Genomic DNA, 22,448 nt, shown 5'->3' with positions numbered 1-22,448 from the left:
CATACCTCATCTAGAGAAATCATTCCTAAAATTTACTTGGAACCAGGAAAGACGTAGAATAGCAAAGGCAATCCTGGCCAACAAAGCCAAGGTAGGAGGCATTATAATCTCTGACTTGAATTATAATACATTACTGTGATAAAATAAGCACGGTACTGGCAAATAAATAAATAAAACCTCAAGCAGCAAAATGAAACATTAAAACATGCAGATACAACTACAAACACATTCAATCATCTTATCTTTGACAAAGGGGCCAAACATGCTCACTGGAAGATTGCCTCTTGAAGAAATGGTGCTGGGAAAACTGGCTCTCTACCTGCTGAAAACTAAAATTAGATCGAGATCTATCACTGGACACAAAACTAGTCAAAATGAGTTAAAGATCTAAACACTAAAACAAAAACACTAAATCTACTGGAAGTGAAAGTGGAAATCTTGAAGATATAGGGGTAGGCAAACATTTTATGAAGAAAAATCAAACTGCATAGAAAATACTTCCAAGAATCAACAACTAGAATCTCCTCTTACTGACAAGTTTCTGCATGTCAAAAGAAATTACCAACAGAGTGAAAAGCCAACCCAGAATTCTGGAAAAGATCTTAATCAACTGTCACTCAGACAAAGGTTTTCTATCTAGAATAAAGATCTAAAAGAAATTAGGGCCCCAAAATTTAAAGAACTTATCCAGAAATGGGCATCTGAGATGAATACATACTTCTCAGAGGAAGAAATACAAGAGGCAAATATCTGAAAAAATGCTCATCATTGGCCACTTGAGAAATGCAAATTAAAACATTAAGATACCATTTCACTCCAGAAAGAATGGCTATCATAAAGAAATGAACAAATGCTGGAGAGGCTGTGGGGGAAAAGGAACCCTTCTCCATTGCAGCTAAGAATGTAGACTAGCCATTATGGCAATCAGTGTGGAGACTCATCAAAAAACTAAGACGGCAAATCCCATTCAATTCAGTTATTTCCCTTCTGGGAATTTTCCCAAAAGAACTGAAAACATTCTATCATAGTGATATATGTGCACCTATGTGTATAGCAGCACAATTTGTGATAGCCAAATCTTGGAAACCACCAAAATGCCATTCACCTGAGGAATGGATGAAAATGATGTGGTATTTTTATAGAATGGAGTATTATTCAGCTATAAAAACAAACTCGAAGCCTTCATAGATAAGTGAATGCAACTTGAGGTTATACCCAAAAGTGAAGTAAACCAGACCCACATGTGTATTCTCTCTAGTGTAAAAACAAAAAAATAAAGTCAGAAAGTTATAACAGATACAGTTATACAGAAGGAAAATAACTTAAGGATTAAACAATGAAGAAAGGATAAGATAGGATAAACGTTAGGGGGGAAATCACACAAGTATATATACAGGATTGCTTGTACTAAGAATTTCCATCATTTCTTTTTGAAAATGGCAGTTAATGTGTAGAATTGTCACCTTGACTAACTCTATGTTGGTATCTGTGAACTAAGCAACTACATTGAGAATGACAATGTATAATACAAAAACTACACTTCAAATACCTGTCATCTTGGTCTTCTAAATTTGTACTGTTTCTAATGTCTTATCAGTTATTACTATACTTTTAAATAAACATTTTAGAAAAACAACAAAAATATATGGTTTCTTAAAAGCATGTGGTAATATTCAATCATATGTCCAATCTTGCATAACTGTTTATCTGTGCAAAGATTTGATGATAAAAATATCAGTTGATCAGCTATTCTTGTTTTGAAAATCTGTAACATATGTACTGTGTTATCATTTGTGTTTTTACTCTTCAAAATTATTTTTAAAAATTGAAAAAGTAATGTATCCGGTAAAGAGTAAAGAATATATTAAATAGTGGCAGACTGATCAAAATCTTGAAATGATACTGAGAGTCCAAGATAAAAGTATTAGCGGTTAGATTTAGCAATATAGTGAATATCTGCAAACTTAACTAGACCAGCCGTAGTCTTTTGCTTTGACATGAGGTGAGCAGCTTATGCTGCCACGTGTACAAGCCCAAGAAAAACAGAACCAATCAACCATGAGCCAAGGCCTCAAAAGGAAGCCAAAATTAATCTTTCCTAAGTGAATCACATCAGGTACATCTTATAGTAATGGAAAGCCAGCATATATAGTATCTTAATCTTTTAGGGTGATTAGATGTTTGAGTTTGCATGAACTACTAGTGCAGTTTACATCTTTAATATTAAATCATGCTATATTTCATATCTTTGTAAAGCGTTTTGGAAATTGTGATAAAATGTACTGCCTTCCAATTAGTGTAGAACAGAAATTGAGTACAACAGTGTAATTTGATTATAAAGCCTAAGAGATTGAGCAGAAACCTGTTACACTACACCAAAGGCCTTTTTTTTTTTAAAGATGAAATGGAAATATTTTTCAATTTCTAAATCAAGAAGGCAAAATTCAACACAAGACAATTTATAAGGCTACTAATAATCTAGTCCAGCACTAATTACTGCATTAAGGCTGGAAACCAGTCAGACTTGGAGTATTTTGAACCCAGAACTCGCCAATTGTTATTGCAAGTAGGCTGCTAGAAAAAGGAAACATGTGTGACAAATCTTTGGGCCAGAGTAACTGGCACAATGAAGTTGCCATTAGTTAAATTGGGAATAATGGTAGGTAAAAGGAGTTTGGGGAAAGAGCATTTCCATTGGGTTAAGTTGGAGATATTTATTGAGACATCTAACAGATTTAAATAGGCAACTTGCTATATAAATGCAGAATCTAAGGGACATATTTGAAAATATAAAGCTGCAACTTATTAACATGTAGCATTTAAAGCTACTAATCTAGATGATTTCACCAAACACCAAGTAGAAGCAGAGAGGCAAATGAAAGCACTGAGAATGAGATGAGCTGAATAATCAAGTAGCAGTATAGTCCTTTGAAGGCAAGTGTATCAAAAAATGACAATTGGCTGATGTCTATAAAAACTAAACAAAACAAATGTGTTTTATAAAATGTATTGAATAGAAAAGTCTTTATAGAGCACAACAACCAGATAAAAATGCACAGTCCTAAATTTGATAGTGTTCTGGAGAAAACAGCTATAAATCATATTCTGGGGTGAAAACTTGGCATCAATATTAGAAGACAAAGTTTATTCAAAGGAAGAGATTAAGATTGTTGACTTTAAAAGTTGTATACAAAACAGCATAAATAGGAACCTTATTCTGATAACATACATACACTTACAATTATATAGAGGGAGAAGCATTTTTAAGGATCAAAAAGGACATGCATTAGTCTTGTCAGTAATTCTCAGTGATGAAGTACTTTCATTTTTTAGTGTGGTATTTAAATTTTTAGTTTAGCTATATTTTCTCATTTTCTATAATACACACATCACTTCTGCAGAATTTATACATTTATGAAAGGATGTATTGCTCTTATACAGAATATTAACATATGCAAATACTATGCCATTTTCCATAAAAAACTTGAACATCCATGGATTTTGGTATCCTGGCAGTTTCTGTAACCAAACAACAGGTATTGAGGGATGACTTAATTATTAGTACAACGGAATATTTGGCAATAAATAATTAAGTACCAATATATAACAAGCCCTGAAAATATTAAGTAGAAAAGTTAAAAAGTAAATATGTAACTTCATGTATATGAAATGTTCACCATAAATAATTCTACCTAAACATTGTGTTGCTTAGATGGGGGAATGAGAAATGAGGTGATTGCTAATGGGCACGAGCTTTGAGGATGTTGAAAATGTTCTGAAGTACTGATAGAGTACACCTTTGAAGAAAACCACTTTATAATGGTAAATTTTATAGTATGTAAACTATATCTCAACAAAGCTACTACTAAAAAGAAAAGAATCTAGTTGACTGATTTACTTCGCTCCTGCTTTATGTTTTCTGCTGTACTACTTTTATTGCCATTAGTTATTTTAAGGTATTTTATATCCAGGGCTGGTTAATCATTTTAGTAACTTTATTCTCTTCCCCCCTTAAATCATCCATACTAATCTCACAATCTCTCCCAAATCAAAGATTAGCCAGATAAAAAAGTATGACTCTATTAAGTAGTCATGTTATAAGTATTAAATGTGATACATGTTCAGATCTACTTTTCACACTATTTAGCATGTACACATAAACAAAAAAAGTGGCAGAGAATGAACTGCTGCACAATAATACATCACTTTAAGTCAATAATACATCAAACATTCAAACAGTGTGAATTCCAAATACAGTTTTTTGATTTACAAAATAGCTTTGTAGAGTTATAAAATAAGTATCCTTCATGCCAGAGAAATATCTCAACATTTCAAAAACGCTGCTGTAATATATTTTCTTTGATAAAATTTAAAAAATTAACAGTGTTGAAGAGAAGGCATCATCCCTTTTAGGGGGAAGGACACCAAAGTACATATATAAGCTCAATGGTAAAGTTAGGTTTACAGCTCATTTCTTCAATTGCAAAATGTCAACAATATATAGTAACTATTATTAGAGCAACATGAGAAATTTAGCTAAAGATACAGTAATAAAAAAAACCCTGTACAAATACCCAACCTTAGAGAGCTTTAGTTAAGACAATAGAAAAATAACTTTTCCTTCCAAAAAAGGTATCTAAAAGGTACCTGATGTGTATTATTCACATCATATTAATCAACCTTTTCTGTAGTCCTTCAACAAAACTTTATAATCAATTGATGAAAAACAAGGCTTATATTCAAAAACACTTTAATGCATCTTTAATTAACCTAGAGTAGTCCTTCTTTATAGTTATGTTTTTTTTGGTACCAGGGATGAACTCTGGACCTTGTGCTTGCCAGGCAGGTGTTTAAGTCACTGAGTTATCTCCCTGGCTGATAGTTGTTTTCTATGGTGTCCAAAATACTAAACGGAAAGCTCCAAGAAGAAATAATTTATAAGTTTAAGTTGTATATCAGTTCTCAGTAGTGCAATGTATTCTTATACTGTCCTGCTCAAAACAGCAATCATTTCTTTGTCCAGTGTGTGCATACTGGTATTTAAGGTAGCTGTCTTCGGCACTTGGAGTGGCTATCAAGGAACTGCAGATTCCAATACTATCTTCAGTTGCAGGCATCCCCTGGGATCATGGAATGTATCCCTGGCAGATATGAGGGGAATCACTGTATTAATAAAAATGGCCTATGTAAAAGTGATTTCATAGAAGTCTTTAATACAAGGCATGATGTTATTTTTGTTGCATCTTCTTACGCATTTCTTCAAGAGCTGCTTCTTTCTCTTTCAGTACCTGTTTAAGTCTTCTTATTTTTTCATCTCGGATGGTTTCTTCTAATTCTGGTGGTGTCACTGGGAAAATATCTTCAGTATAATTTTTACTAAAGGAATGATTTTGTTCAAAGATTACATTTGAATTCAGTGCACCTTTCTCCTCCTGCTGCTCTTGGGAAGAATGTTTTACATCTATTGTCTTTTCTTCTCTGGTTTTGCTGTGGCTTGGGAGAATGTTATCTGAAGTTGGTAAAACACTGCTAAGGGGTTCAGAAGTGATGACATTTGTTTCCCCATTTGTGACTGTGTTAAAAGCACTCTCTATTTTTCTCTTCTTTGTGTGATCCATCTTCTTAATGGGTTTTGCTTTTCTTTTCTTACCACAACTCTATTGCAATGTGGAATAAGATTTAAAAAAAGTTATTGTCATATGTTTATATATATATATATACATATATATATACACACACATACATATACTGGACTCTCACATTTAACAAAGTTTGTAGATATAGGTATCTAGCTATTAAACTGAACTCAATAAATATTATCCCCTGAAGGTAACTACAGCAAAAAGAAACAGGTCACACTGTGTGGTACTTTGTGTGGTACCTAATCACAATCTCTGAGAATAATCTGCTTATTTCACTGTTTAATTCAACTGCTCAAAGCACACATTACAAGCCATACATATATACCCCCAAAATATAATAGCACTTTTGAAACACTTGATAAATAAAACTTACTTTTGTCTTTTTTTTTTTTTTTTTGCAGAATAGTTACATGAGGAAGTTTTTCATTGGGAAAGGTTAAAGTTTGGAATACTAGATCAAAATGATACATTCATTCATAAATATAGCAATAGTACCTAAAGTTATTGAGTTATTTCTTTCCATTACTAATGGTACCATATGTTGCTCAAAATTGGGTTACTGGGTTAATACTACAATCTGACAGTTACATTTAGTACTATATTTGAAATATTTTCTTTACATAAAGTCTCCGAAGTAGGAATGATTAGTTGAAATACTATAGCCATTTTTATTACAATGGACAGAAAAAAACAGTAGGTAAACCATCTTAAGATATTAAGTGGGGATGAATTTTTGTCTGTGTATACATTGTTCCTTTAAACACTATCTGGACATATATAATCACAAACTTGCTAAAAATATCATTCATACTAACTGCCTAAGACTCATAAGCAAATCAAGAAAATTAATACTTCCATATATCTTTGCAGTACCTACAAAGGACACTTTAAAACCTGTCATTACCTGTTTCTTTTTCTCTTCCTTCACCACATACTCTGTCTCTCTGTATATGCCACTCTTCACCACATTCCTAAAATAATCAAAACTTTTTCCACAGTTCAAATGGTCAGGAATTCGTCTGAGGCAAACTCTCAAATCTTTAGTGAGACCAAATATCTTTTTAAATTCGGCATCACTCCTCAAATATGATCGCTTATTATTGCTTTCTTGAGACTCTTTCACATCCTTGCCTTCTTGAATACGATTTTCTAATGGTGATGCCATCTCATTCTGGATCTAGAATTAAGAAAAGAAAACACAAACAATGCTGCTAATTACTTAAGTTATTTTTCAGACTGAAAACAAAGTGACTATTCAATGTCCTATGAGAACACATTATGCTTTTAAGGGTTTCCATTACTTTTACCTTACCACCCACATTAAAAAACTGAATTTGACTGAATACAAATTAAAACATTCCTCTATAATTTCTCATTTAAATTGTCATTCAAAGAGTAATAGATGGTTCATTATCAAGCAATTTGAAATGAAAAGACACTAATGGTAAGTTAACAATAATCTACATAGCACTATTTAGATACTAATTTCCAAAAGAAGTCATATGTCTTTAATCAGTCTTGTACTTATCAGAATTTATCTCCTTACAACTCTGGAGCTCAATAAATTCTGTACCGATGAGGAGAAATACTAATATTACTAATTAGACAGCTACATAAGTAAGAAAAAGGTGAGTACAAGTATTTAGTAAGCACACAAACACATACAGCTTCAGAACAGAAAAGTATTATGTATGTTGCTAGTGATTATGTTGAGTGGTAGGCAGAATTAGAAAAGAGATTTTAAAAAGGAGCCTACAAAAACAGTAACAAAAGCAACAAAATGCTACCAAAGATACTGATAAAATCCTGCTTCCACAAATGATTCAAAGGTATTGCTAGACCTCTTGCACTCTTTTCACTATGCCTAAAAAAATTTGAATATCTTCTCACCAACATCACACAAAAATAGAAAAAACCGAAACTCACCAATCTGCATACACATCCTTCCCATACTAAATGTAGGCCACTATGTTTATCTATATGTATATATGTGTGAATATGCACACAATTTTATTAAGTTTTTAAAGTAATATTATCCTCTAACTCTCTTATTCTTGTTCTGTGATTTTTTTTAAATTTTGTACTAAAGATTTGCAAGCTAAATGACTGAAGAAAGATACTGCTTAGTCTCTCAATTGTACTCAAGTATTTACTAAGACGAAAGCTCTGACTTAATTGTGTACACAATGATGTAGGGGAGGAGGGAGACAGATATCATAGACAAGTCTGAGAATTAAGTAAGGAAAAATTTCCACATAGATATATAAGAAAATCCTGACATTGAAAAATTACCTTTGGTTCTTGGTCTCTGAAAACACACTGTTGTGAAGTAACAGCTGTTGCATCAACAGAGGAACTTATTTTCTCTAGGCTCTGGATGATATTTCTTTCTCTCAGGGCACTCTGTCCTGTACTAAATCCATCTGGAAAGAGTGGCTTTGTGAATAAAGTCTTACTCTGATTTGGGTAGTTACTGGATTGGTTCATATTATTTGGGTTTGTGGTAGAAAGAGATGGTCTCTCCACTTTTTTGTTCTTCTCTGAACTTACATTGACCATAGAAGAGGGCTGGGTATTTGAAAGTGATTTTCTATCCATCTGTAAAGATTTACTTTTACCTAAAACAATATTTACAACCTCCCTGGTTATTTTTGTCACTGGACTTGAACTCACTACCTGTGATGTGTCTTTTCTTAGTGAAGTATCAACAGAAACAGAATTCTGTTGGTCAGCTGGTGATGGCAGAGCACCTGTCCCCCTTTTAGCCAATAGATAGACTTTCCCATTACACATAACCAATGCATTATCTTTTAAAGGTACATTTACAGATTGTGTCCCAGTAGCGCCAGCGGTACTCAGTGGTGGCATACTTATAGCATTAGTTCCCAAATTTTTCCCATCTACAAAACTCTTTAAAATTTTTGATGCCACGTTATTTGAAGATTTAACAGGAACACGAGATGGAGTACAAGGTTGTAGATTGTCTTGAAAAATCCATTTCACTGGAGTGGCTTGAGAATGCTGACCACCTTTTAATTGTGTCTCTGTAGTAACTTTTGCTGGAATTTGTGTGGTATTTAATATCACTGGCTTTGGCATTTCTCTAACAGGTTTTGGATAAATATTTTGGAAGTTCTTGATAACTACATTTTTCACTGTATTTACAGGAGATACATAAATAACTGTTGGTATTTGGGAGGCCTCAACTGTTCCTGAGGTACTTGTGGTTGCAGATGCAAGTATCTTTTGCTGAACTGAAGGAGGCAATGATGATGCAGGTACAGATTTCACTTCAGCATGGGCTGGAATCTGTAAATGATGCCCAGAAGGCAAAACTGGAGACTTCACAGTCATTGGAAGACTTGGGGGATTGAATACAATGTAAGATGAATCACTTTGTGTTGAGGTAGGAACAGCCAATGTTTTCATGGTGAGTCCATCAATGTTCACACCATGACTCTTAACTTTAGAAAATGATGAAACAAAATTTTCAGTTCCCACAGAAGTAACTCTACCTTTTTCTGTTGTATTTACTGTTCTTGTAAGAAAATAGTTTGAAGAACTGGCTGGCTGTAAAATGGGCAATTGAACTGATGCACTTGTGGAGGAGCTGGAAATCTGAGTCTGAAAAGTAACTTGCACTGGTTTTCCTGTATTCCCTTTCAAAGCATCAGACATGACTGGAGATTGAACTAGAGGAATAAGATTTCCAGAAGAATTAGGAATTGGAAGTAACTGCAGAAGATTTTTTCCGTCCGAGCCAATCGTCTGAACTACTTGGTACATGCAGCCTGAAACACTTAAAAGAACATTTTGAGTAAATAAATATAGCATACTACATGGCATATACATTTTATTTTAAACTTAATATTTGCAAATATTACCTTAAATATTAAAATAAAAGTATGTAATTTCTTATTTTCAGTGTCAAAGTATTGTAAACCAAAGTTTCTGAAGAAGAAACAAAGATAACAGTCAGCTGTGGTTTAGGCCTCTTCACAGAATTAGGCAATGAGTAAAAGATATTAACATTTTATTATTCTGCTCTATATAACACAATGGTACTAGAACAGAATCCTTCCTTCTCCTTTTCCTTAATTCTTTTTTGCTCTTGTTTTTCCCTTTTACTATTAATGCATAGGATTCTCTTTTCACCTCTACGTTTATTCCATTTCTATAACTCTTTTTCTCTCCCAGCTTTGTTATATCTTCTTCCCACTGACAATGACTTCCAAGTTCTACTGTAGCTTGTCTTTTAAGACATCTTGTCACAGCTTAGTTTGCCGCAGTTTTGTACTACTGACTTAACAGTTACTCATGTAAGACCACTTTCTCACAACTGCTTATTGTTCAGCACATTTAATGTCTGGTGCTTCAGTTCTTGATACAGCAATTATTTACTTTAGTATATTGTCAACTGCCTACCAATCCATACAATTTTACATGCAATCAGTATCATGGCAATTTTGGCTGAATATTTTTAATAAAGATGAACACAATGGAAACCAACATTTTTCAACATAGTTAATTTCAATGCCCATGCTTATGAGCTGTTTCTTAATATAGATAATCAGATTTTAAAACAGCCAACGCATACTAACCTCTTTGTATAATCCATTATTATAGGATTGCCTAAATATAGACATTCTGAAGTATTTATACCTAAAAAAACTAAAAGTCTTTCAGTTCCTGCAAAATATGGAGATTTCAAGAGACTTCAGGATTTACCACTCTTTCTAGATACTCCCTCCTCATACCATTTCATAGACCTCAAATCTCAGCATGAATAATACTTTCTACGAGATAATCTTCTGGCTAACTTATCTTTGATCTTGCTTTACAATTAACCTATATTATAACAGTTAACTTTATATTTATATACTTCCTCTCATGTTAACTTCTTGCTACATAAATACAGAGAACAGGCAAATTATGATCTCAGATGACTAAGACCAAATGATAAAATATAAAGAAAAAGGATAATTAAGATTCTTCAAAGTGCAATGGTGTGATTTTCTACCTATTAGATGTATTTTTAAAGCTCTCAGGTATTAACAAAATATTGTTTAAATTTAGTAAACTAAATCTCTAAATGCAAAAAGTATAAATTCTTGCTTTCAAGTGTTTGAAAAGCCACACTATGATGACCTGACTCATGGCAAAACCAAGCCAAACCAACTCACTCACACTCTTTCCCCACTCCGCCTCTCTGTGTCTGTGTCTGTGTCTGTGTCTGTGTCTGTGTCTGTCTGTCTGTCTGTCTGTCTCTCTCTCTCTCTCTCTCTCTCTCTCTCTCTCATAAGTCAAACAAGAACTTATTCACCAGTAATTTATTAAATGAAGATATACTGAGTGCATATGATTCAGGCATCAGGCTGAATTTAGCAGAAACATGTATCAAAACCTGTGAGCCAACCTTCGTCTCCTCTGTGACTGTGTAACCTACATGCAAAGAATTGGCTTCATACTTCAAATAAGTGAAAAAAATTAAAAAGACATTTTGTGACATGAAAATTATATGTGACTCAAACTTTATTATTTATAAATTTTATTACTCCCATTCACTTGTAAATATTTTGTCATGGGTGCTTTCAGGCTAGAACAGTAGGGTTGAGAAGTAGAAGCAGATTATCATTATGATTCTCAAAGGCTAATATATTCACAGACTGGCTCTTTACAGAAAACACTTCTACATCTTCAACTACATCAACCCATAATCCCTAGAAATTACTGAGTACATGGAAATGTATAAACAACTATCATTACGTGAGATAAATGATGATGCATTGGAAGGAGTACAAAAATGCTTTTCTTCTTTTTAAAGCTGTCAGTTGTCTTTGTTAATTCATCTTACTTTACAGACCTCTTTCTAGAGTTCTGTATTCTTTACTAGATAATTTCTTCTACATAAATGAAATAATAATTCAGGTATCAACAATTTCAGTTATTTTTATGTGTTGGTACTTTCAAATTCAGACTTATGTATCTAAATGTCCCCCTTAATACTTCTTGTAAGAATTGTAAAGGCTCCTGAAACTGCACTTGATCAGAATATATCTACTCACAAATCTTCAAAATTCTTGGACTTTTCAACTATCATAGCTGCCTAAGTCAAAACACATATATCTTTCCTCAATTCCTATATCCAATCTATCAAAACTCTTGCTTATATACTGCTTAAATTTCTCTTGTGTTTGCCTTTAGTCCAGGCAAATATAATTTCTGACTCACAATTGATATCTTTTACATTTAGTCATATATATCTCCTTCCCTTTTTGGTGCAACTAGCACACTAAAACTGGTCCTTCCCCACTTAAAACATTTCAGTGGCTACCCTCTATATTCAGAATGACAGAAGGAAAATCATTGCTCCTGATCAAAAAGAAACCAATGGAATATGGGGTTTAAAAAAAAAAAATTAACAAAGACTGGCCAAATAGCTCAGTGGATTAGAGTGGCTGCAAGCAGGTGCAGGGGCCAGGGTTCAATTCTAGGACCTGCCATGCTGGCCTCACCCCCAGGGCAAGCAGAGACAGCAATTGAGACTTCGGGACATGGTGGCCCACGCCTGTAATCCCAGCTCTTGGGAGGCTGTACACAGGTGGATCACTACAAGTCCGACCTAGTAGTGAGACCCTGAACACCGTGTAGTCCCTTCCCTAAAAAAAAAAAAAAAAAAAAAAAAAAAAAAAAAAAAAAAAAACACAAAACAGAACACCTGAACAATTCTTTGATAAAGAGTAGATTGGTGGAGAAAAAAGCTGCTGAGGAATAGACAGACACATAGAAAATGGTTAACTTTTAAGAATTCAGTATAAAGGAAAAGATGGGAAAGTACAACACCCACAGGAGAAACAAAATCAAAGGAATCGTTATTTTACTTTCAGATTTTTGAGATAAGAGTCCCACTATGTAGTTCAGGCAGGCCTTGAACTTACTACATAGTCCAGGCTCCCAGGCTAGCCTCAAGTCAGAGCAACCCTCCTATCTTAGCCTCCCAAGTGCTAGGATTTACAGGCATGTATCAACATGCCCTGTGGTCTTCTTTTAAAATCAGATGAACTAAGACATAAGTAAATGCTATGTAAGCCAGTTAAAAAGAAAGAAATTGTTAAGGAGCATGAAGAATGATCAACAACAATGAAAATGAGGTAGGAAACAGCCTCTACACAGTTGGAAGGACTGAATCTTAGGAAAGCTGAAGAAGTATCTCCCTCCCTTCGAAATGATGAATTAAATTTTTAAATTTTTAAAAATCATTTATTTAGTTAGTATAGGGTCTCACTATGCAGCTCGGACTCGCAGTGATCCTCCTGTCTCAGCCTCCCAGGCACTGGGATTACAGGCGTAAGCCACCACACTCAACACGGGGCTGACATGGCATGTAATACCAGGATTGAACCTGGGTCATTGTGCTTATCAAGCAGGTACTCAGACTGCCAAGCTATCTGCCAGGCCCCTTAAGGAGGGGTTAGATGCATCTGCAGGTAAGCTTATAGCTCTGGTGTCAGAGAATTGTAATTCTAATCTAATGACCTGTATATAATACCATCTACCAAGAACAAGAGCAAACACAGGAAGAGGTTTGATGAAAATTGAAGATTTTAATTCTTCCTTGTGAAAGTAAGATGGCCTCAGAAAATATTAAGCTTCCAGATAATAATAATGTCCAGATAGGCAGTGATGAATTTATCATAGCATCAATCTGTGCTCTTATGAGATTTTCCTTCTCTCACTAGACATAAAGAAAGAAATCGTATTGCACAGTTCACACAGAATTTGGATGGCTTCAAGAGGGTTCAATAAAAACCAAAGACAAATATACATTAAGATATCAGTAAGAGTTATTAAAATAATGAAACCCAGAATCTAAACTAGATAGGAATGAAATGAGAATAAAATACTGACGTGCAAAGATTAAAGGGATTGTTGAAAGGGTAAGTTAAAATACAGCACATAGTAAAGGTGGAGGATGTAGCTCAGTAATTCAGCATGTGCTTAGTATGTCAAAGGCCTCATATAAAAACCACAGGACCAAAGGAAAAAAATTACTATGAATAGTTAAAGAAGAAAGCTAGAAATTGAGCACTTGCCAGATAGCTCAGTATACTAAAGCATCCACTTAGGCAGGTGCAGGGGCCAAGTTTTGATCCCCAGTGTGCCTCGCTGGTCCCACCCCCATGGTGCACTGAGATGGGGACTGAGACCCGGCATGGCTGAAAACAGGAGGATCACGATGAGTCTGATCTGTGTAGTGAGACCTTGAATTAAATACATTTTTTTAAAAAAAGAAAAAAGAAGAAAGCAAGCTAGAAATCTGAGTTACATGTCAAGCTCAATGATGGGAATTTGGTAGATAGTGTTGACAAATGATAATTAAAAACTCATGGGGCTGGGGAAGATAGCTTGATGAGCTAAGCCCCTTCTGGGTTTGATACCCAGTACTGCATGACATAATAGCCCTGGAACCCCAAGCACTCTGTGATGGCCACCAAAACCGGGCGTGGTGGTGCATCCCTGCAATACCAGTGTTGTGGAGGCTGAGACAAGAGGATCATTATGAGTCTGAGCTGTGCAGTGAGACCCTGTACCAAATGAAAAAATAAATAGCAATTTCAAAAAAACCTCATTATCCAGAAATTGGCTTGAAGCCCATTTTTACAGTCTTATTTTCTATCCTATAGTTCTACTGAAACCTCTATTTCTGATTACATCCTCACAGTTAAATCTCTTTTATCCCCATTCCTACATGGTCTCAGTTGTAACCAACAATGCTAATTAATCCTTTCCATGTGGAATTTTTTCACTGCCATGGTTCTGCAATGTATATTTTCTTCTCCTCATTCTCATAATGTTCCCTTTTTCATTAATTTTCTCCATTTCAATTATTCAGGTGACTACTCTTTCAAAATATTTTTTGATCTTGTTTTTCTCCTTTAAGACATTCTTCCTTAATGATAGAACCAATGTTCATGATTTCAACTATTTCCTTTTAGTAGTTCCTTTGAAATAATAACTTCTTTGGTTATACCTTTTTATTCTTGTCCCTAATATTTTGATGCCTTACCAAACGTTTTCATTTTAATTTAATACATTACTTTAAATTGAAAAATTGAAATTACATGAAAAACTAGTACAATACCTTACTAAGCATCCATGTGGCATACTTGCCAAATGATATAGGTTGTAAATCAGCCATCTTTGACTTATATTGCTCTTATTTACTTTTGATTCATCCATTAAAAACTCTGTATACATGCTTACAAAAGGTACATAGAAATGTATATTGAATAAATCACCAAGTTAATTCTTTTTAACAGACTTTACCCATGTTTTTTCACCACTGTGGCATCCACCGCCTAGATCAGCCCTCACCACTTTGTATCTAGCACTTTTCATCTCATTTCTGTATTTTGCTCTGATGTTTAGTTCTTTAGAATGTGACTAGTGACTACTATGTATATCTAGCACATTAATATTGTTTTCATCCTGCTGCCTTATTGCTCAGTGTTTCAGTACTCATCCAGTAGTCAATTCAGTTTGACAAGAAAACCATCTACAATGTAGGTAGCCCTAATCAATCAGTATCATTTATAACTTCTCTACCTGAAATTTCTGGTCTTACCAGAAAGACTTTGTTGCTAAAGTACACCATGTACATTACTGTATTATTTATAATTTTTTCTCCAACTATATAAAATAAGATTCAAATTCCATCTTCTAAATGAAATATCTGCTAGTCATTCAACTCATTTCAACTTTGTAATTCCTAAAACCCTCCCATAGCTTCTGCTAATGCTGGAAATTTTATTTATTTATTTGTTGTATTGGGAATTGAACTCAGGACCTTGTGTTTGCCAGGTAAGTGCTTATTTCTATTGAGCTATCTCCCCGGCCCAATGCTGGAAATTTTATAATGCCTTCTTTACTGCCTTTTATCTGCTCAATGATTGTTAAAAATGAATTAAATAGTTTTTCACAGTAACACTGAAATCCCTAAAGTGGAGAGACTACATCAGTGATGTTGCTATTATTCTTCATATATTAACCCTAACAAACCATCAAAGAATATCATTTAAAACTGATACAGTTCTTTACAATCATCACCCCAAGTGATTTATAAATCTGTTTTATTGTATCTTCTCCTTTAATATCATAATATCATTCATCAGTAAAATATGCTTAACAAATAAGTTTCAAAAAAAGCAGAATTCATCTCTTTTAAATTACTTAAACCCAGGCCAGGGATATAGTTCAATGGCACAAACACCTGCCTGTCAAGCAATTCCCAGTTTGCAAAAATTAAAAAAGAAAAAGAAACCTCTCCCCCTTTAAACCAATTATTCTGAGTAAGATATTTTTAGTTTTTTTTTTTTTTTTTTCTCTTTTAATTTAAATTACACAGAGTTCTAGGGCCAGCCAAATAGCTCAGCAGATTAAAGGGCCCGCAAGCAGGCTCAGAGGCCAGAGGTTCAATTCCCGGGCTGCCATGCTGGCCCTGCCCACCCGGGGCACGCTAAGACTGCCATTGAGACTGGGCATGGTGGAGTGTGCCTGTAATCCCAGCACTTGGGAGGCTATAAACAGGAGAATCACTATGAGTCTGATCTAGTAGTGAGACCCTGAACACCCTGTAGACCCTTCCCTAAAATACAGAAGAAAAAAAAATTACACAAATTTCTGATACTTCACAAACTACCTCAGATATTCTCTGATATCTACTACACACATAAAGTTTTTCTGACTATTGTGCATATTTTCATATTGCTGGATTTGCTCCTTTTCTTCCATTTCTCCTCTAAAATGTACAGTTTCTTCCAAGTCAGTAAAGATTCATATAATTACCATAATTCATTAATTCTATACTGACAGTTTATTCATATCTATATCCTTTATATCTAACACAGCAAATGATTTTTTACAGATAATAATGTTAGGTGAATTGAATCCTACAAGCTATTAAAGCTATCCATGGTTTCCTGGCAACAAAACAGAATGAGTTCGAAGAATTAAAACCACAATGTAGAATGAGACTGAGAAAAATGATGAATCAGGGTAACACTTATACTCTTTTGATCAATATACATTTTTTTTCCAGACCTATAAAAAAAAAAATCACCATTTAACAAATGAACTAAAATCTTACAAAGATTTCATTTTCCTAAACATATTCTGCTGGCTAATGTATGAACTAAAAATAGAATTAGATTCAAAATCCCATCTTCTAGTTTAATCATTTGAAAAGAATCATCAACATGTCACTAGAAACCAAACTCTATTTGACCTGAGAAACTGAAAACCACACACTTTTAATAGAAGGTCAACAATTAGAGATGAAGAAGGGAAGAGGGCAAGAGGAGAAGAAAGGGAGAGAGAATAATTGAGGGTAAAAATCATATGTCAAAGGAATAACAGCATGCCAAAATGAAACCCATTATTCTATACAATAAATACACACTAATAAAAGCTTTAAACTAATATACTTCAAAGATTTTAGAAGAAAAAAGTAGGAACATATCAGAAAGATTGTAGGTCTCTAATCCTGCTTCTTCAATTTACTATGTTGCTTGACTTTGGAAATTCTACTTAACATCTTCGAATTTGTTTTTTCGTATGTTAAATGGGAAAGACTTGCTATGTTAAGAAAATGAAATAACTGGGAACGTGACAGTTACCATTTTCAGTTAAAATACATAATTGGTTCAAAACTAAGGAAATGCATCACATTAGTCCACTGAAAATGAGATGAAGATTTTAAGAAAAACGGCCAACTCCAAGTGTGCATTTGTGGTCCCAACTACTAGAAAGGCTGAGGTGGGATAACTGATTGGACATAGGAGTTAAAAATAAGCCTGGGCAATATAGCAAAAATAAATCTCAAAAATATTTTTTAATAAAAAAATCTTTTAAACCTACTGATATTATATAACCTTATTTTTATTAATACTGACCAATGAAGCATTTGCATATCAAAAAATGAATGATAAAAACTTAGAAGGTTAATGAACATTTGTTTTCCATAATACATTTTTTTAACTGTTTAGGAGACCCTTTTATGCCTTACTATAATGTTAAGTACACATATATCATAAAATACCTAGTTTTATAATATACACAATAATATATGTTCGATATTATGTACACTATAGTACTTGTCATTAACTCTAGTCCTCATTGCTCAGCAAGGTAATTACTGTCATTAATATTTTATAGTTAAAATGGGGAGCAGTAGAAATATTAAATAACTTATGCAGAATTATGTGTTTTTAAGCAATGCTAATCAAACTTCTGTATTTAATGTAACCAGATAGCACTGAAAAATTCACAAACACAAACTGATAGCTTAACAAAAGATTTCACTTAGCCTTTATAATGTGTTTAGCTGTTTTTCTCCCCTGCCCACTCTTCTACAACTCACACAAGATAATGAAATGTGCACAACTAAATATACTGAACTAATGATGACATGCTTATTTTTCTAACCAAACCAAGCTCCCTGCCGAGGACAATAATCTCAGCTGTACATTTGAAAACAAAGGCTAAGGCAGAGAAATGCCAACTGCTAACATGACATACCAATTCTCATTATTGTGGAAAATAATCACAGGCTTTGGTTATACTTCTAAGGTAATTCATACATATTTTTAGGCATGACTGTGAGTTTCAGATTCAACTGTCTTTCTGATTGCTTTCTTAATTAATGTACAATATCCTTCATCTCAGTTAATGCTCAGTTACTATAGCATATATGTAACTGACCCTGGTTTCTTCATGACAATTTGCTAACAAGGTCTATTTTCCATTCTATTTATTCTGAATCCAATCCTTATTTTACATCAGCCTACTCTGGCCCCGTACATCTCTGAGAAGTCACCTCAAATAGAATCCTTACTCATGAAACTCCCTCCCAAATCTATACTACCATCATTTATCTAAAATACGCACCTAACCACGTCAATTCTTAAAATCCTTTGAGCAACCTCCAAACAGATGAAGTCTAGTATTTTCAGCAAGGAAAAACAAACTCTTAACTACTACTTACTTATCCTGATCATAGTACAAAAACAAGCAAATTCCAATTGTTAAAAATAAATCACAATGCTAGCTTTATTTACCTATTCCTCATGATTGGGCATGTCAACTCTAAGGCTTTCTACATAAACCACTCCTGAGACCTTTCTTACAGCTTCCTTCCTCTCTATCCTCTTTTGCACAAAGCTATGAAACATAATACGTCAGCACTCTTACTCTCCACAGCATTATAAATTTTCCCACTAACATGGATGATATTCTATTTTTTTACTTCACTACTTAGCAGAGTCTAGCATATGTAGGTACTCAATTCAAATCTAAATAAACTAAACAGGTACTATCACAAACTCTCCATTTTTCCTTTGCACATAGGTTAAATTTGTGTTTTACATTTTTTGCTTGTATGAATCAGATACTTCAAGAAATAAACACTCTATTACCATAGTAAGGAAAAAAAATTTAAACAAAGAGTAGCTACTCAATAAAAATCAAGATATCTATAGAAAATAAAGTTGTAAGTCATTTTATGAAAAAATAGATTCAGAACCACCAAGATCAGAAAAGATAATTAAACTTCCAATAAAATATATTATTTACATAATTATACTTGAATGTCATACATGTTATTACTAATAAGATACAATAGAATTAATTATTCAACCTATAAATAAAGTATCAATTTCAAAAAGACATCTGGTAAACGTCAAAATATATGATGTAAGCACTCAATGATGCAAGAAGTGCATGCAAATATAATGAAAACAACAATCCATAAACCAATGTGTTAATGAATTTGAAGGACTTATGAATATTACCAAGATGTAATTCAATTTGTAATGTTTTTCAAAATTCCAAAAACAGCAAAAGGATTAGAAACTGGATAGCACAGTTCAAGTACACAATAATATCTATCTTATTTCTGAAGTTGAAAAGGAATGCAATTGTAAAATGATTAGTCTGTAAGTTATGGTAAATCACATGTCATTAAGTAGCCAGATATTAAAACAGGGTAGGTAAAATTAAACATTAAAAAGATAATTTTACTATATATAAAGAACATACACACAGAAAACCTGGCTCTTCTTACTGCTGGCATGACAAATGGTTCTTTGCAGTTCTTCAATAATGTTTTAGCTCACCAACATTATTGATATTTCCTTTCATAATACTGTTTATGCTTTTAAAGAATCACCATTATATCATGCACCACAGCAAACACTTGTTGTTCTAGCAATTGGGGAGGCTGAGGCAGGAGGATCAGGATCCACGAGTCGGAAGCCAATGCTGGGTAACACTGTGAGACCAGGTCTTAAAAAAGTATTACTTCATCATAGTTTTTGTATCTAGTTGTAATTAAAGTAAACATGAATCCTGAGCTACCCTCTGTAGAGAATTAATCATGTGCTCTGAGCTATAATTTGTACTGATTTAAAGATACATTCTTACATGTAATAGTTAAATCTTAAATAGCACTGTAGTTGTTTCTATTGCTAACTTACATATATACTATCTTTTAATTCTTCAAATATTATTTATACATTGGACACTGGAGCACTTGGTCTCATATGAACTAATGGGGACAAGAGTGGGATTAATGTCAGATAGCCTGATATTCTTCAAATACAAATCTCTTTTCATAACTTGTTAGATTTTAATTTCCACGCTGTGTTCTTCATTTTCTTTCTGCAGGCTTATTAGCTCCTCTTTTTCTCAACATGTATTATATACCTACAAACCATAGCATATACTATGTTAAAACTTTCTGCCTAAACAGCTGCTTCCGTTTCATTACGATTAATATAAGCTTTAAAAACTAGGTATATTTTTTCTAAATTTACAAGCGTTTGTAAAAAAAATATTAGAATGTCACGTCACTGTTCCTCACTATAAACATTTTCATTACAACAGCTTCAATGTGTGAAATGTCTGATTTTTTACATGTGAATTTCTCCATCCTTTCTCTTCATACAGAGCTATTATTTGAAATCTTAAAAATAGTGAAGTTCCTTGTTGTAAAATTACTTGTGTTCAAGTTTCCATCCTGTTTCTCACTAACTAGAAAAATGTGAATAGTGAAGGTCCAGCGCCCCCAGGGATGAACTGCGACTCCTGCCAACTGGGGCGTGCGGTCTGCCCGTGCGAATTTTCCAGAACGTTCTGCTCACACAAGACCGTCGGCCATGTTGGTTTCCCTCTCTGGTGGAACTCTACTCTCTGCCTTTGAAACTTGAGCCACGGGGTCAGGGCGATGGCAAACTGCGTCAAGCTTTAAAGGCTTATTTTCCGGGCAGAAAGCGCTCTCCAGGCGCCGATTCGGCAATGACAAGCGCTGGCCGCCGGGGAGGCGCACTCGGCGGGGTCTGAAGCCTTTTAATTCCAGCCCTCAGGGAGCAGCGCGGACCGCAATCTGCTGAGAGACGGGGCGCGGGCCGGCGGGCGCTTGCATACTCGAAACCAGTACTTACCAAGGCGAGTTTTTGCGCGAGCTCTCCTCTGCGGGTTTCAGGACGACCCTCTGTATGTTACTGGACATTTTAGAGGGGCGGGGGCCAATGCATGGAGGAACGGGGACGGCTCACAGCCAACGTCGCACGGGGCAGAGACCCAGAGCGAGAGAACTCCGGCTGCAGCTGAAGCTGCGAGCGACGGCGGAGAGCGCCTGCGAGCGCTCCTGAAGGGCGTCGCCCCAGCCTCGGAGCAGAGGCGACGCAGTTCTGAGAAACCGGAAGAGTTGTGGAACCGACGCCGCCCCTCAGCTCTACCGGCCACAGGAATCCGCCCGAGTCTCCGCCCCACAGGGCGACGCGGCGGCTCCACAGCCTTCCTGGGCGGGCGCGAGAGGCGAGGCTCACTGGCCCCGCCCCCAGAGGGGCGGGTCTGCAGAAGACTGCGCTGGTCGGGCTCGGCCGCCCCGCCCATCGACGCCCGCTCGGAGCCAAGTTCTGCCCGGCGGCTTTAACTGTCGTCACGTCCGGTTACCAAGCTGAATGGCTCGCTAAGGCTCCACCTTTATGATGCAATCCAATCAGAAATAACGTCTGTTGTTTCTTCTTCCGGATCGCGGAACTAATTGTAAAATTAGAGTGTCTTGATGCCTACGCAAAGAAAGTGCTTCCGGGGTCAGCGGTAAAAGTTCTACCTTGCCTCTCGCTGCGTACATTTTCCTCGCCTGCCGACGTTTGCAGAAGCTACAAAAGCGGGTTTTTTGAGGTCGTCCTAAACTCGTGGTGTGAGAGATTTTAGACGCCGCCTGCAGCTAGACATTTATTGTTCATGGTATAAAAGAAATGTCATTCTACGCCCTCATCTTTCACTTGTTTTGCTTCTAAACCTACTACATCTCGTCCTCCACTTATTCACGCCTCAAACTATCATTCTCATATAGGTGATTCATGCATTCTCTGAAAGTTTCATTTCCTGCATAAAGCTATTTTTGCCACCTGTGTATGAATCCAAAAAGAACGTTTCAGAACAACTTTTCAGAAATCTCTGGAATCCCGCAGTGAAGTCACAATCTAAGGACTGGTAGCATTCCCTCGTAAAAATTGTTTTGAGTTGGAGCTGGAAAGCTGTTTGAGAAGTTCTAAAGAAAATATGCAGTTTTACCTGATAGATGCAATGCTTATGGAAGAAGACACATGCTATTCAAATTTAGAATGACATAAGGTAGCCAATTGAAAGAATATTTTAATATTTTTTCCCATAGTGGGGATCAAACTCGGGACCTTGCACTTAAAACGTTACTCATTCCTCTAACTCTTTAGTGAGGTAGTA

The 22,448-nt window shown here is 35.1% G+C and overlaps 1 protein-coding gene across 3 annotated transcripts; it reads right to left on the bottom strand.

The window, feature by feature from the left end:
- Positions 1-3,118: 3,118 nt before the first annotated feature.
- Lrif1 (ligand dependent nuclear receptor interacting factor 1) lies at positions 3,119-21,520 on the bottom strand. 3 transcript variants are annotated; one of them, XM_023721721.1, is made up of 4 exons: positions 21,140-21,520; positions 7,935-9,441; positions 6,547-6,819; positions 3,119-5,657 (listed from the first exon to the last, which is right to left on the bottom strand). In XM_023721721.1, exons 1-4 carry the CDS (start codon positions 21,205-21,207, stop codon positions 5,229-5,231), a joined length of 2,277 nt encoding a protein of 758 aa, XP_023577489.1. In that variant the 5' UTR covers positions 21,208-21,520; the 3' UTR covers positions 3,119-5,228. The 3 variants fall into 3 exon arrangements, with proteins under 3 accessions (XP_023577489.1, XP_004636948.1, XP_023577490.1); XM_004636891.3 differs by having other exon boundaries at positions 7,935-9,433; positions 21,140-21,220; XM_023721722.1 differs by lacking the exon at positions 7,935-9,441 and having other exon boundaries at positions 21,140-21,223.
- Positions 21,521-22,448: the final 928 nt, after the last annotated feature.

Source organism: Octodon degus, unplaced genomic scaffold (assembly GCF_000260255.1).
Source record: "Octodon degus isolate 3935 unplaced genomic scaffold, OctDeg1.0 scaffold00084, whole genome shotgun sequence".
NCBI lineage: Eukaryota > Metazoa > Chordata > Mammalia > Rodentia > Octodontidae > Octodon > Octodon degus.
Note: the sequence above shows the minus strand (reverse complement) of the source record. Positions and strands in the feature narration are given on the sequence as shown.